General features: G+C 48.4%; 3 protein-coding genes across 7 annotated transcripts; 1 reads left to right on the plus strand and 2 right to left on the minus strand.

Annotated features, from left to right (window-relative positions):
* Positions 1-740: 740 nt before the first annotated feature.
* On the minus strand, positions 741-2,064 carry HYPK (huntingtin interacting protein K). Of its 2 annotated transcripts, XM_028162302.2 has the most exons (4): positions 1,846-2,064; positions 1,457-1,512; positions 1,047-1,098; positions 741-903 (listed from the first exon to the last, which is right to left on the minus strand). In XM_028162302.2, exons 1-4 carry the CDS (start codon positions 2,005-2,007, stop codon positions 808-810), a joined length of 366 nt encoding a protein of 121 aa, XP_028018103.1. In that variant the 5' UTR covers positions 2,008-2,064; the 3' UTR covers positions 741-807. The 2 variants fall into 2 exon arrangements, with proteins under 2 accessions (XP_028018103.1, XP_057398375.1); XM_057542392.1 differs by lacking the exons at positions 741-903; positions 1,457-1,512 and having other exon boundaries at positions 1,039-1,098; positions 1,846-2,045.
* Positions 2,065-2,599: 535 nt separating this feature from the next.
* On the plus strand, positions 2,600-7,492 carry SERINC4 (serine incorporator 4). The gene is given in 13 exon segments (XM_057542393.1): positions 2,600-2,705; positions 3,220-3,396; positions 3,572-3,747; positions 4,215-4,297; positions 4,426-4,519; positions 4,776-4,883; positions 4,885-4,985; positions 5,172-5,267; positions 5,372-5,497; positions 5,901-5,974; positions 6,412-6,457; positions 6,599-6,752; positions 6,946-7,492. Coding segments are annotated over 13 exon segments (1,536 nt in total). The 5' UTR covers positions 2,600-2,624; the 3' UTR covers positions 7,166-7,492.
* Positions 7,493-7,597: 105 nt separating this feature from the next.
* SERF2 (small EDRK-rich factor 2) lies at positions 7,598-9,912 on the minus strand. Of its 4 annotated transcripts, none has more exons than XM_028162299.2 (4): positions 9,783-9,912; positions 9,075-9,183; positions 8,229-8,478; positions 7,598-7,781 (listed from the first exon to the last, which is right to left on the minus strand). In XM_028162299.2, the coding sequence occupies exons 1-4, from the start codon at positions 9,787-9,789 to the stop codon at positions 7,722-7,724; spliced, it is 426 nt and encodes a 141-aa protein (XP_028018100.1). In that variant the 5' UTR covers positions 9,790-9,912; the 3' UTR covers positions 7,598-7,721. The 4 variants fall into 4 exon arrangements, with proteins under 4 accessions (XP_028018100.1, XP_028018101.1, XP_007196046.1 ...); XM_028162300.2 differs by having other exon boundaries at positions 7,598-7,873; positions 9,783-9,842; XM_007195984.2 differs by having other exon boundaries at positions 7,598-7,873; positions 8,229-8,455; positions 9,783-9,839.
* Positions 9,913-13,448: the final 3,536 nt, after the last annotated feature.

A 13,448-nucleotide genomic window follows, 5' to 3' on the forward strand; every position in this document is an offset into this window, starting at 1 on the left:
ATAAATCCTTAAATGTCCTAGAATAAAAATACGAGTGCAAATAATATGAAGTCACTTGTATGTGCCAGGAGATACAATCTAAGAATTATCCTAGAGCCAAAATGAGAGTGAGAGCTACATTCACCTGCTCATGAATTCTTACAACAACCTATCATATCTATGTATCATTTTATAGTTGAGGAAACAAGCTCAGCAAGGGTGAGTTGGTGATCAAAAATTTGATCAACTTTTAAAGTAAAATTGCTTTCTCTCCAGGTTAGAAAATGGAATCCAAGGTGTAAGTGTTGTGGTTCAGAAAATATTAAATCAAAGTCTTTCATAAATTAATTCTATATAAGACATAACTTTTGATAACTTCTATTGTAGTTACCATGTTCCCACCTCAGTACCTAAATTCTAACTCACAGTGGCTTATGAACTGGATTGGTGACTTAAAACTATATACAGTGGCTCCTAGGCAGGTACGGGCCTTTCAGCTGTTCATAAGCTACCCTAGAGACACATGCCATGGAGTACAGTGAACTTTGCTGAGACTCTAAGTGTACCTTGAATGCTGTTGAGGACTAGTCATATGAATGAGCCTGATCTGCCACATAGCATCTGCATCTGAACATGAGGTACTCTTCTACACTGATCCTTCACATAGGTTCATTAAGGGTTATACTCCAACATGTAAATTTCCCACAATAAGATACAATATGATATACATTGCGCTTGATCCAAAATGATAAAACTGCAACTTGAAAAAAAAAAAGGCATCTTTATTGAAGTAAGTTAATCCAGTGGGTAGGTCTGAGAAAACACAAATCAGTTGGTTAGGGCAATAAGAGCCTCTACCACGTTCCCCAAGTGTTCCCTCAAGCTCCGTTCTGCTGCTGCTCGCGAGATCTCCATCTCTGTCATCTGCAGGAAAAGGATCAATGATTTTACCTAAGTCTCCTCCCGGGCATTAATGTGCCAGCAAAACATGAGGACTCTACTTTTTTCAGGAAACAACCCAAATTAAATCTCCCCCACCCATACACTAGTTAGATATTACTACTCACTATCAGCTCCAGATCTTCCTTCTTGATAGTGACTTTTGCCAGTTCCTTCTCCCTGCAAATATTCATGTACTTAGTCCTCATTCTTTACCTCCACCATAAACTCCCAGAAAGGATTTTTTCCAGCTATGCCTTACAAATAAATGACTCTTGGTAAACACTGTTGACTGAAAATACAAAACGACTCCCACCCTCTCACCTAACATCCCATCCCATCCCATCCCCTGGAATATTTACAGCAGGCAGCAGGTGTTGCCAGGAGGCCTTTCCTTCCACCAACAAGAGTAAAGTTGTAAATCTTAGATCTGCAGAAATTGGCGATAGAGTTGAAGAACAGTACAAGGTACAAAGGCCTAACGATGGCTTTTTTTGTCTGGGGGAAAGAGGCGGGGCCCGTAGGTAAAACGACTTACCGCTCCTGTTTGGCTTTCTGCTCCCGGGACCGTCTATCCCCAATCACGGACATGGCCTACGGGAAAGACAGATCTAGTTACTGCTCTGCTACCCACAATTCCTAATAATCTAAAATACCAGTAACAAGCGGGTGGGGTGTGTATTCACGATGACGAGCGTACCAGGAACCAGGACCTACGTTTAATTCAACTCTGTGCACCTGAGACCCATTTTAAACCCAATCTCCATCAAGTTCCTTTTCGCAAGCGGCGGGCTCCAATGACGGTTCAGTTTCCCTCTTATCTCCTCCCACCATGGAAATCGAGACCCATGGAGCTGGGCTTCCAGTTTCAGCCTCCAAGCCCCTTCTGCTCTCATCCCTCCCAGACAGCATCCCGGCCAACCTCACCGTCTCCAGATTGGAACTCTGGATCTCCTTCTCTTCCGCATAGTCGGTGACTCGCTCCAGGTCCGCCGCCCCACTGTCATGTTTCCGTGGCTTCTCTGGAGGCCGCTCCGGGCCGCTGGTCTCAGTCTCCAACTCTAGCTCCACGTCCCCCTCGGTCGCCATGTCGATCCCACCGCGCCGCCCCAGAGGCCCGGCCCCGCCTCAAGAAGACTTCCGGTAACTGCCTCGCAATTTCCGCCGGGAGAGGAGGAGGCGGGATCGGCCCTGGGCCACACCTTCTTTGGAGCTCTGGTTCTAGAAGCTTCAGCGAGGAAACCAGTACGCCTCTCAGACTTCCTTTCGGGCTTCTAGTGTTGCTTTCTGCCAGGCCGTGTCCCAGACCTAACCCGTCACCAGTCCAGGCCTTCCCATCCTTACCTCCTCTTCACCTAGGTCCAGCCCACACACCCCAAGGAATTCTGTTCAAGACGGATGACGTCTAATCCTAAACCAATTAAGAATGCTAGTCTACAAGCCAGATATGCAAACTGCTCCCTAATCTGGGGAGAACAGACTGAGTGGCCCAAGGACCCTGGGGAGAAAGTAGTTTCACAGGGACATTTGCATTTACCACATCCTGAAGGTCGGTGTTCTTTTCCTGATGTCCCTCCCCATTCTGCCTTAAACTGGGTGACCAGCCCCCGCACAGCAGGAGTCCAATGGGCTGAGGACAAAAGAAAGGTACTACTTTCTCATCTGCCTTCCATCTGGTGGACCTGGGCCTAATCCCTGGGATAAGAATGGTGGGTGCAAAGGCGGTCACAAGCCCCAGCACCTCCCTCCGCCTGGCACAGCAACGCAGTGGAGTCTGCAGTGTCATAGTGAGTCTTCCCTTCTATCAGGTGAGAGGGTACTTGGGCAGAGAGCTCCCTGGAGCAAGCGCTATCTGAAAAAGTGGAAGGGAATGGTGGCTGAAGCTGGGGAGGAAAACCCATGGGAGCTGATAAAGATGATAGGCCTTCCTTTCACTTCTGAGGCCCTTCTGCTTCTTTGCCTCTAAGACTACTGATCACTAAACCTCTCCTCCCATGTACCCGGTACCGGATGTTTAGATCCTGGGAAAGATTAGAGGCCAGATGTGACTTAGGCTTTTAGAAAGTTCTGCTCAAGCCTGCAGTTAAGCTCTTATGATGAAAGCTCTACTTGATGTCAGTGGAAGGCAATCCTAAATAGCTTGGAACCAGACAGTCTGAGAATTCCTGAGTGAAAGGAGAGAAGAGAAGGGAGGGGGAAATTTTGGAATTCAGCCTCTTGGGTTAACCTCACATGTACATTAATGTAAGCCTTTCCTCAGCAAATCTCCACCTTGCTGCCCTGCATCTGCTCTACCCTCAGGTGTTCTGCTGTGGGCCTGCTCCCTGTACCTGCTGCTGCCATCCTAGGTGGCCCCCTCTCACGGAGTCTCCTTGTAGCCGCCTGTTCTACATCCTCCTCCATGTGGGGACCTCAGCAGTCTGCTGCCTCCTGCTGTCAAGGAAGGTCGTGGAAAGAGTCTGGGGCAAGGCACGTGGGGTAAGTGGGAGGAGGTTGGGGTGCAGCGGGACAGGATAAAAGGAGAAACCCTGAGATAAACAAGAGATTCAGGTTGGGGGAAGGGGACAAATGAGCGGACATACCCATAAGAAGAAGGTACTTCTCTATGCATGATGACTTGCCCAGCCATTTCTCACATGTACCTTCCCTCCAGATCCAGATGCCCTCAGGGCTTTGTGCCCATCTGTTTGGCCACTCTCACTGCCCAGTGCTCAGCGGCTCTGGGGCTGTATACCGAGTATGTGCAGGAACTGCCACCTTCCACCTGCTGCAGGCTGTGCTGTTGGTCGACCTCCACTCCCCCACCAGCCTGAGAGCACAGCTGCATAAGAGGTGTGTGTGTATTCTTTGGGTGGGGAGGGGATGAGGAGGGAAGTAGACATAAGCTGAGTAAAGGAAATTCCAAGATGAAATAATAGCACTGTAAAAAGACAGAAAACAGGTTTAAGTCCCTGCTTCCACTATACTTGCTGTGTGACCACAAGCCACTTATCCTCTTTGACATTCTAGTTTCTGAAATGGAGATAACAGTGGGGTTACTATATGCAAATCATTTGTCAACTCTAAAACATTGTCCGGATGTTTTTATTTAGGTATCTGCAAGTCAGAATTTGGAATGGGCTGTGATGGGCCTATCTCCAGCCCCTCTCACATGGGACTGGTTCCTCCCTTCCTATACTTAGTTGTCTCTTCTCTCCCTTCCTATAGTTCTGCTTTCTCCTTTGCCTTCCTCCATTGGCACTGTTCACTCTCCTTTGCCTTTTCTTCTGAGTCTGGTTTTCTCTTTCCCTCTTAACCACCTTCTGGCTCCTCAAGCTGCTGTTCCTGCTAGGTCTCTGTGCTGTTGCCTTCTGCATGCCTGATGAGCATCTCTTCCCAGGTACCTTCCATCTCACCCTGATCAGCAGAAGTAGGCTAAAAGATTTTCTAAGAAAAAAAGAGGGTAGGAAGAGGACCAGGAGTAATGATATGATCAGCTACATTTTCCCACTGGTGCCTCACTTGCAGCCTGGCATTACATTGGCATCTGTAGAGGCTTCACATTCATCCTGCTGCAGTTGGTGCTTATTACAGCCTTTGCCCATTCCTGGAACAAGAACTGGTAAGGAGGACATAACCCTAAAGGCTTCCTGAGAAGTCTGACATTACTAGACCCCGTTGGGTTGGGCAAAGGACATGACAGGTTGATGGTCCCAGAGCTTCCCACTAAGCAGTATCGAAAAGCTCAGGAATGTGAAATGACTGTGGGCCAGGTGGGATGGGTAAGTCTCACCAGTCTTCTGGAAGAGGGGGAATAGTTGATAATGGGTAAAAAGAAGAGTTGGAGCCCCAAGCCATTGCCTATCTCCCACCCCTAGGCAAACAGGTGCAGCCCAAGACTGCCCCTGGTTCCTAGCTGTGCTGCTGACCACCCTAGGATTCTACAGCATGGCAGATGTAGCAGCTCTGCTTCTGTTCCACTACTACACACCCAGATGGCTGCCTGCTCAACAAGATGCTGCTTAGTCTGCACCTTTGTTGCTGTGGTCTCCTCTCCTTCCTCTCCATCGCTCCCTGCATCCGCCTCAGTGGATACATGCCTTGCAACATTCCAGATTTTGGGGACCTTTAGTATAGCAAATTTCATTAGCCTCCCTACCTCAAGTCAATTCTCTGCTTCCCCCAAAGGGTGGGGGGACAGAAGTACAAGTGAGGGTAGAAGTAAAGGAAATTACTACCCTGTAGGCTAAAGCAAGGATTCCCATTCTCCCCAGAGCAGCTCCACTCTGGCCTTCTACAAGCCTCTGTCATCAGCTGCTCTATCATGTACCTGACATTCTCTGCACTGTCCAGCCGTCCTCCAGAGAGTGGTAAGGACAGGACATGGATTTCCCCATGCTAAAACCTTTTTTGCTCCTGCCAAGTACCTAACTCTTTGTTCTTACCACCTTTCTCTTCTGTTGCCCCTTCTCAGTAATCCTTCAAGGACAGAATCACACTCTGTGCCTGCCTGGCCTGAGTAAAATGGAACCCCCAACACCAGATACTTCTCTGGCAGTGTTGAGTGCTGGCATCATGTATGCTTGTGTGCTTTTTGCTTGATGCATAAAGGTGTCAAGGGAAAGGTGTGAGAAAAGGGAGGATGCTCAAAAGGACAGGGAACGATGGTCAGGAGACTGTCTTGGACCACGGTTTATTTAAACTTTAGAGCAAGATAAGAGGAAAGCTCCCCATGAACAAAAACAACTTCTAAGAATAGCACTTGTCAGATGATCTGTATGAGATGAAGGGGGTAGGGGAAATGACTTGAGAATTTTTAAATGTATAAAGACTTCAGGGCCCTCACATGAAAAGATTTCTAAATCTTTGGCGGAAAAGGGCTCCAGGAGCGCAGTACCCTCCTGAGAGTTACTAATATGGACCAACCAGCTAGCAGTAAATGCCCTCAGGCAATCCTCCTGCTATTTGACTGGACCAGCTTGAGAACCATCTCTTCCTTCTCAGCAATGAGGCTTCCTACCTTGCTGAGGTATTTGGGCCCTTGTGGATTGTCAAGGTTTACAGCTGTGAGATCCAGGTGAGGATGGAGAGCTCAATATCCCCAATACCCCTCCCCCCTCACACATAGTCACAGACACACACAAATCCTATCAACCTCTACCCAGAATGCTCAGATTCTAGCTGCTATTACCTTTTATTGAGTACCCACAATGTGCTAGGTACTGTGCTAGATACTTTACATACATAATCTCATTTAATTTAATCCTCACAACAACCCTGTGAGGTAGGTATTTGCTCCATTTTACAAATGGAGAAATTGAGGCACAGAAGTTAAACATCTTACCAAAGTTCCCATAGCCAGTTGGTTATATACTGAAGCTAGAATTTGAACCCAGGTGTGCCTCCATTTTTACACCACACCAATCTTTTCAAAGAAGAGGAGTTTCCTATACTGTTACCCAGACATTCTTTTTAAAGTCATTCCAAAACATGCTGCCTTTTGTTTTACAAAAGCCCTCACTCTGTTTCTGCTGCCCTGAAACAGTGGAGCCAGAGGAAGGTGAGTGTCAAGTGAGGATCCGTAAGTGTAGATTTCTGCAGAGTGCCGAAGAGCCCTCAAGTGCCTTCACAAAAGAAGATGAGGGAGGAGGGAAGAGGTGTTTCAGCAGCACTGCTGCCAGCAGTCCTTTCCTCTCTCCAGGGCAAAGAGGTGGGGCTGCCAGGCCAGCTAACCAAGAGACAGCTCCAGCTCCTCCAGTGCAAGCCCAGCAGCTTTCCTATAGCTATTCTGCCTTCCACTTCGTCTTCTTCCTTGCATCACTCTATGTCATGGTTACCCTCACCAACTGGTTCAGGTAGGATGGAGGCGGGCCTGGGACACTCTTCTGAAAACTTAGCTGTTTTAAGGAAAGAGCAATTCAAGGCCAGTCCCGAGTTCTCAGGACACACACTGGGTCTACCATATGCCATACTCTTCAGTGGCGCAGTAGGACAGATCTAAAAGTCATGGCCCTGCAGATTCTCTAATCAGAGACTTTGGTTCCACAGCTATGAGGGAGCGGAACTGGAAAAGACTTTCACCACAGGTAGCTGGACTACCTTCTGGGTCAAGGTTGCCTCATGCTGGGCCTGTGTACTCCTCTATCTGGGGCTGCTACTGGCACCATTCTGTTGGTCCCCAACCCAAGATCCCCAGCCTCCTCTTCAGGCGACACTGTCATCGCGTCAGTATTGCCAGATAACAAATATCCAGTCTAGGTACTTTTAACAAACTGGGGTTCCCTTCAAGTTGTACCCCTAGTCTTGACTCACAGGAGCTGTCCAGCCCAACAAATACCTCAAGGACATAATGGGTAGTTACCTCCCTTTAGGCTGAAGTCAGTAGTATGTCTGACTTGAAAAAAGTGGCCATACACACCCTAACGCCCTGGGCAGAGTATCTGACTCGCTGGAGCTACCGTTATGTATTCACCCCAGCTCAAGAGCCTGACTCCCAAGTCAGCAGCTCAGGAACCAGCAGACAGTGCGGCACCAGCTCCTTCCTGGCTCTCATGGTGGAGATGGGGGCAGGGAAAGACCAACAGGGACTGAAGACTTACTTGGCTCTGCCCTTGGAGATAAAAAGGAAAATAAGGAATTCAGCCCTGGGTACAGGGATTTAAGAAGCCCAGAACCCTAGAACAAACCAGGACACAGGAAGAAAGGAGCACAGAGACTACCCTAGGTTTTAATCCTGATGTTGAGGTCAAAGGAAATGGGACGACAAAAACCACCCTCACATGAGGAATGACAGAACAGAAGAGAATGTGACCACTTGAGAGCAGCTAACCATGGGAAGTCAGTGAGCAGCAGGATCTGGGCCAACTTCCAAGCAGGCAAACAAACTGAGGAAGAATGAGGAAGAGGGGCATAAATTTAGGTCTTGCAGCCTTCCTTCTTAGGACCTCAACTCCATCCGTAGGATGATGTTCAGGGTCTGAGTGGGGGACAAAAAAAAAATCACAGAAAAGAAGTCCCTAAGGCTCTTAGAGGATTTCTCTACCACATACCCAGAATACCTGTTTGTTGCAGTACAAAAAAGAATTTTTTCCTGTGATGTTTCACTTAGTCTACATATCCACATCCTTTCAGAGTCTGAAGTTCTCTCCCCTCTTGGTGGGAAAGGGCAGCCATTCCTCCATCCCCATCCCCCCAAATCCCCAGTCAAACCAGGCGCTCAAGGAATTACAAAGCTACTTTTAATACTTTGGGGTGAGCCCCACAGGAATAAAAAACACTGGGAAGGGGTAACCCCCTCACCCCCAGGAGTGGCCCAGGGGCAGAGAGGCTACCTGAGGGGAAGGAAGCACAAAAGGGACTCGCTGCAGACTCAGGGCAAAGGGAATGCCATCGGTGCTGGGACCTGTGAGCACTACAGGAGAAAACGCGAGCGTGGTGGGACTGGCTCCAGGCACACAGGCGAAGGGCAAGAGGGTTGGACACGAAGCCACAAAGCTACTTGGGTTCCTCCTTCTTCTCGTTTGCCTTTTTCTGCTTCTGCTGCATGATCTCCGAGTCCCTGGGGGTAGAGATGATGGGGCACTGGGAGGTACCAGAGGGCAAAAAGGACAAGATGCAGGGGGATGAAGGGCACAAAGGATAAGATGGAAGTGGATGGGACAAAATTCAGCATGTGGCTGCTGTATTCCCACCCTAGGAGAACAAGAGGAAGAGAGCTGAGGCTCAAAAGGCAATCAGTCTCTATCTGGCTATTGCCCAAGGGGTCAGAAGTCTGGCCACACAGGCCCAAGGCTATTCTGCACTGAGTACCACACCCAGCAACACCAGTGAGAAGGCTGGGAGAAGGGAGAACAAATGAACAGCAAGGAGGGCCAAAAGTACTGGGCTGTCATAACCACTACTGCATTTGAAATGTGAAGCTCCCTGCCCTTGCCCTTAAGGTCAGACCCGGGGCACTCAGAAATCAGACAGAGGGCAGCACCCGCCCCAGTCCCTTCCTATAAGGCTGTGAGCTAACAATTTAGAGGGTGAGAGGAATAAAACCCTAGAGGAAACAATGCACTCTGCCCCTCACGCCTAGTCCAGATGTAAGCTCTGAGCTAACTCTCTTTCCAGGTACAACCCTTGGTCTAAACCCAGGTCTCACCCCACCCCTCCCCTCCCCTCCCTGGGGCTACCTCTGCTTGCGGGCGGCAGCAGAAAGCCCGTCATCTCGGCGCTTTCCCTTAACCGAGTCGCTCTGCTTTTTCATATTCTTCTGGCGGGCGAGCTCGCGCTGGTTACCGCCTAGAGAAAGAAGATAAAAGGTGAGACGCGAGGGCCTTTCTGGCCACACACCAGCGACCCTCTCCCCTCACCGGACACTCGTAGGGTCCAACACTTAATTGCCGGGGCGCCGACACCGGCCCTTTTCGGAGCCTAGGCTGCAGATTGGGCGGAGTGGGGACCTGCCACGGGGCAGGTCAAGTGGGGAGTGGACGGAGGACGGTCCTGAGGAGCCCGCTAGAAGCGTGCTTCAAATTTCGGGGCAGCATGGGGGCCCAGACAGGGGGTGGCGGTTATGTGTACACAGTCTGGGTCTCTGTGGGGGATGGGCAGAGATCTGGAATGGGGGGCTCTGGGTCTATCACAGGAGCGCAGGGTTTCTTCCCACACCGCAGAGCGTCGGGGAGGGCCTTTGCCTGACGAGGTGGGGAGGTTCTCAAGAAGTGTCTCGGTGGGCAAAGGGTCGATTTCCGGGCTCCAAGTGTGAGGGTCGCTAAACAGCGCTCCTAGAGAAAGGTCTCGTTGGGGTAGCCAAAACGAGGTCAATGCCGAGGTTCGGCAGTCGTGTTTAGGATGGAAAAGGAGAAAAGGGCAAGAGGAGGGGGGGTCTCAGTGCTCACGGGTCATGGCGACGGCAGCGGCTCCGGCCTGCCTCCGTTGCGTCCCCTCGTTCAGTACGACGTTGCAGGCCCCGCCCCTTTCTCGAAGCGTAACGAAGTTGTCTTTTCCTCCCCGCCCCTTCGAGCCCGGGAGCCGATTCCCATTGGACAGGAAGAAACACGTGGGGTCCGCGAGCCACGCTGGAGGTCGGGCGGATAAGGGGCGGAGGTTCGCAGGCCGAGCGCGCTGCGTGGGGCGGGGCTTTCCGAGCAAGTCGTTAGGTCGGGAGGGGAGAAAGTAGGCCAGGTCACGTGGGCAGAGTGGGGTGGGGGGAAGGGGTGCGGGTGGCGATGTGGCGCTCCCGCGGGCTTGGGCACGTGACCTGGCAGAGTGCCCTCATATTGGGACGGTTTGGGACACGGACAGACTCACTCAGAGGGAACGTAGGGGGAACAGAGGGCTGGGGGTTCGTGGGGGCTGAAATGGTCCGGCTGGTGCTGTTACCAAGACTCTGGGACTAAGCTTGCCCCTGTTACCTAGGATCCCCCCGCAACCAACCACCTGTTTAGACACTTGAGTTTGCATACTATGTAAAATCGTGTACAAACGCAACTTCAGAAATCCCTTTCTAACCACATTGTTCCCCCATCCCAAACTCCTCCAGTATAGAAATTCGCATCCACATCCCATATGTCCTAAAACTTTGGTCCTGTTCATAACCCCATAGAAGCTTCAAATATGTAGCTTGGAAGTATTGGAGGACCCCAAAATCACGGACTATGGAGTTGGATCAGGGACTAAGAGATTGGAAAATCCACATGCAATGTCCATTTCTCCCTCTGACATTTCCCCACTGTACTGTACTATCTCCACCATCTCCACTAACCACACCTCGTTTGTAATTCGTAATTGAATAGGGCGGGAAGCTTAGATTTCCCAGTAAAATCGCTCTCATTCCCAGTTTCACTAATCTGTGTACAAGACTCCCCACCAGTTCTAAGGAATTCACGGGATAAAGGAGAAATGCTTAGGAAATCTCACAGGAAAGGACTGGTTGTAAATTTTAACTTCTGATTCTCTTCAGCTAGTGCCCACAGCAGAACCAAGCTGAGGCTGGCACTTAAGACTGGCTTCTTTCTCAACATAGAGCTGAGGGAAGACAATAAACCTCATTCACTACCATCCTCACAATTTTTGCCATACCCAGGTATCACTTGAACTACTACTATTTATTACTTTAAAATTTTTTACCAGGGTTGGTTTTTTTTCTTTTTTGGCTGTGCTGTGTGGCTTGTGGGGATCTCAGTTCTCCCACCAGGGATTGAACCTGGGCCTCCGCAGTGAAAACACCAAATCCTAACCACTAAACCACGAGGGAACTCCCTGTATCAGTTTCAAATGAAGGATATAACCCAAACTTCATATTCCTTTAGTAAATTTTAAATCAGTATCACCTGCCCACAAAAAGAAAGTAACTATAAAAGGAAATACAATGGAAAGGAAATATATTATTAAATTCTACCAAAATAACATCACTGTCAAAGCTACTGAACCTGGGGCCTGCCCTCTCTTTCTCAGAGAGAGAAATTAACAAGTGTTATAGAGGTAATAAGGCATAAGTCTTCCAAACTGAAGCTCTTTCTTGACGTCATCAGAATATTGAAAAGCATTTAATTTTTATACTTTCAGTGTTACTTACTGCTATGTCTCTATACTATTAAAATTACTTCTTATATCACCAGTAGCATATATCCCACCCTTTGGTACATACCAAATGTAATAGATCAACATTGGTGGCACACATAACAATGTGCAAATTCTGACTCTGCCACTTACTGGATTTGGTTTTGGACAATCATTTTTTCCATGCTTCAATTCCTTTATATGAAAAATGGGAATAATATCTACCCCTTAGTGTTGTGGAAAAGATTAATATAGATAACTTAATATAAAGGACTTGGCCCATAATAGGCACTTGGTTAATGTCCTCTCCATCTCCCTTCAGCAAGTCCTAAAACCTCCTCTTCCTTCTCCAAATTCCTCTAACTCCTGAGTAGTAGCCAGTCTCTGAAATGGCCCCTAATAATCCCTCCCTTCTGGTATTCACATCCTTGTGTAATCGTCTCCCACACTAAATCAGGGTTGGTCTATGTGACCAATAGAATATGGCAGAAGTGATGGTATATCACTTCTGATGCTAAAAGACATTGCAGCTTCTGCTTTCCTTTCTGTCTTGGATCACTGGCTCAGGGAGAGCCAGCTGCCATGTCAGGAGGAGAGGCCCATGTGGTGAAGAACTGTGGCCACTGGCCAACAGCCAGAGGGCAGAGAAAATACCTCCACTTTAACTTAGCACGAGGTTGAGAGTTAGGGACCCAAGGCTCTGAGAGAAGGAGGTGAGGCAGGATTTAGGGACCCCACATATAAAGTGAGAAGATGAGGAAACTGGACTTCAAGGGTGGGACAGCATCTGCAGACCTATAGCAACAGACTGACCACAGTTCACAAAAAGAATTTGGACTATCTGGCTTCCTAGCCCCCAGGTTCCAATGGGTCCCCTTGCATATAGAGAGACTACAGAACCAGCCCCATGGAGAAAACTGAGCTAGCCAGGGATGAGTGAAATAGTGCAGGATGAGGAAGCAAGTTCTCTTTTGGCACCTGCTACCTCTTTATCAACTCCAGCTGCTCAGGTGGGTGAGAGAGTGGAACAACCCTGTAACCAGTTTCCTCTTATTAACTCACCCCACTCTACCCCCATGCTCAAGAGTCTATTTCCAATCCTAACAGAACCTAGGCTGGTTGCCACACCTCCCTCCAGTCTAACTTTTCCAGGAATTGCCAAAGAAATCACTCATTCTTTCAACAAATATTCATTGTGTTATGCACCAACAATGTACCAACTACTGTATTAGTCATTAGGTATACAGTGATGAACAGAACATGTATATCACCATACTCATGGAACATATAGTGTAGAGAAGAAGAAACAGCTCTCTCTCTATATATATAATACATATATAGGTATTTCTGTGTGTGTGTGTGTGTGTGTATATATATATATATATGCAAATCAATTGTGATAATTGCTTTGAAAGAAACGAACAGATTTTACACAAGGATGATATTCAAAAGAGTTAACAGGGCACACAGCATAAGCACCTATCCATCAAAATAGATGTCAGTTTAATCTGAATAAAGACTATCTGTAAACAATTTTTCTACCTCTCCTCGTAAGAAATCGTACTACTGCTGGTTCTGTGAAGGGAGTATATCTGTAGACCCTAACTTTGATTAGGGAAGTGAAGCAAGTGATAACTGAGCTGAGACAAAAGGAGGAGGATTTAGCCAGGGCAAGGGGTGGGAGGAGGCGGGGGGAGAACGTTTTAGGAGAGGAAACAGCGTGTGTGAAGGCCCTAAGGTCCTGCTCCCTCAGGCCATCCCATCAGGAGCCACAAGGTTAGTGGATAGGTAACAGGCTGGATAGGTAGGTAGTAGGAGAGTCACTAATGCCTAGTGAGCATGGTATGAAACTAGGTCAGGAAGAAGGTAGGGTAGTGATATGATCTGAGTCACTACTGCTAATACCACTACTCGCTAACATTGAGCGCTTATTAAGTATATTAAGTTTACTTTTCTTATTTGGGCCTTACAATGACCTTTTGAGGTGTCATTATTCCCTTTCT

This window comes from Balaenoptera acutorostrata, chromosome 3 (assembly GCF_949987535.1).
Source record: "Balaenoptera acutorostrata chromosome 3, mBalAcu1.1, whole genome shotgun sequence".
Taxonomy (NCBI): Eukaryota; Metazoa; Chordata; class Mammalia; order Artiodactyla; family Balaenopteridae; genus Balaenoptera; species Balaenoptera acutorostrata.

Excerpts from the sequence above, each read along its gene's own strand:
- HYPK (XM_028162302.2), bottom strand. The coding sequence starts at position 2,007 with ATGGCGACCGAGGGGGACGTGGAGCTAGAGTTGGAGACTGAGACCAGC. Across the intron at positions 1,099-1,456 it reads CAGAAAGCCAAACAGGAGCG|GGAGAAGGAACTGGCAAAAG; the intron begins GTAAGTCGTTTT and ends GAATATTTGCAG. Across the intron at positions 904-1,046 it reads AGGAAGATCTGGAGCTGATA|ATGACAGAGATGGAGATCTC; the intron begins GTGAGTAGTAAT and ends CTTTTCCTGCAG.
- SERF2 (XM_028162299.2), bottom strand. Across the intron at positions 8,479-9,074 it reads GCTGCCGCCCGCAAGCAGAG|TGCCCCATCATCTCTACCCC; the intron begins GTAGCCCCAGGG and ends GGTACCTCCCAG. Across the intron at positions 7,782-8,228 it reads TTGTGCTTCCTTCCCCTCAG|TTTGTTTGCCTGCTTGGAAG; the intron begins GTAGCCTCTCTG and ends ATTCTTCCTCAG.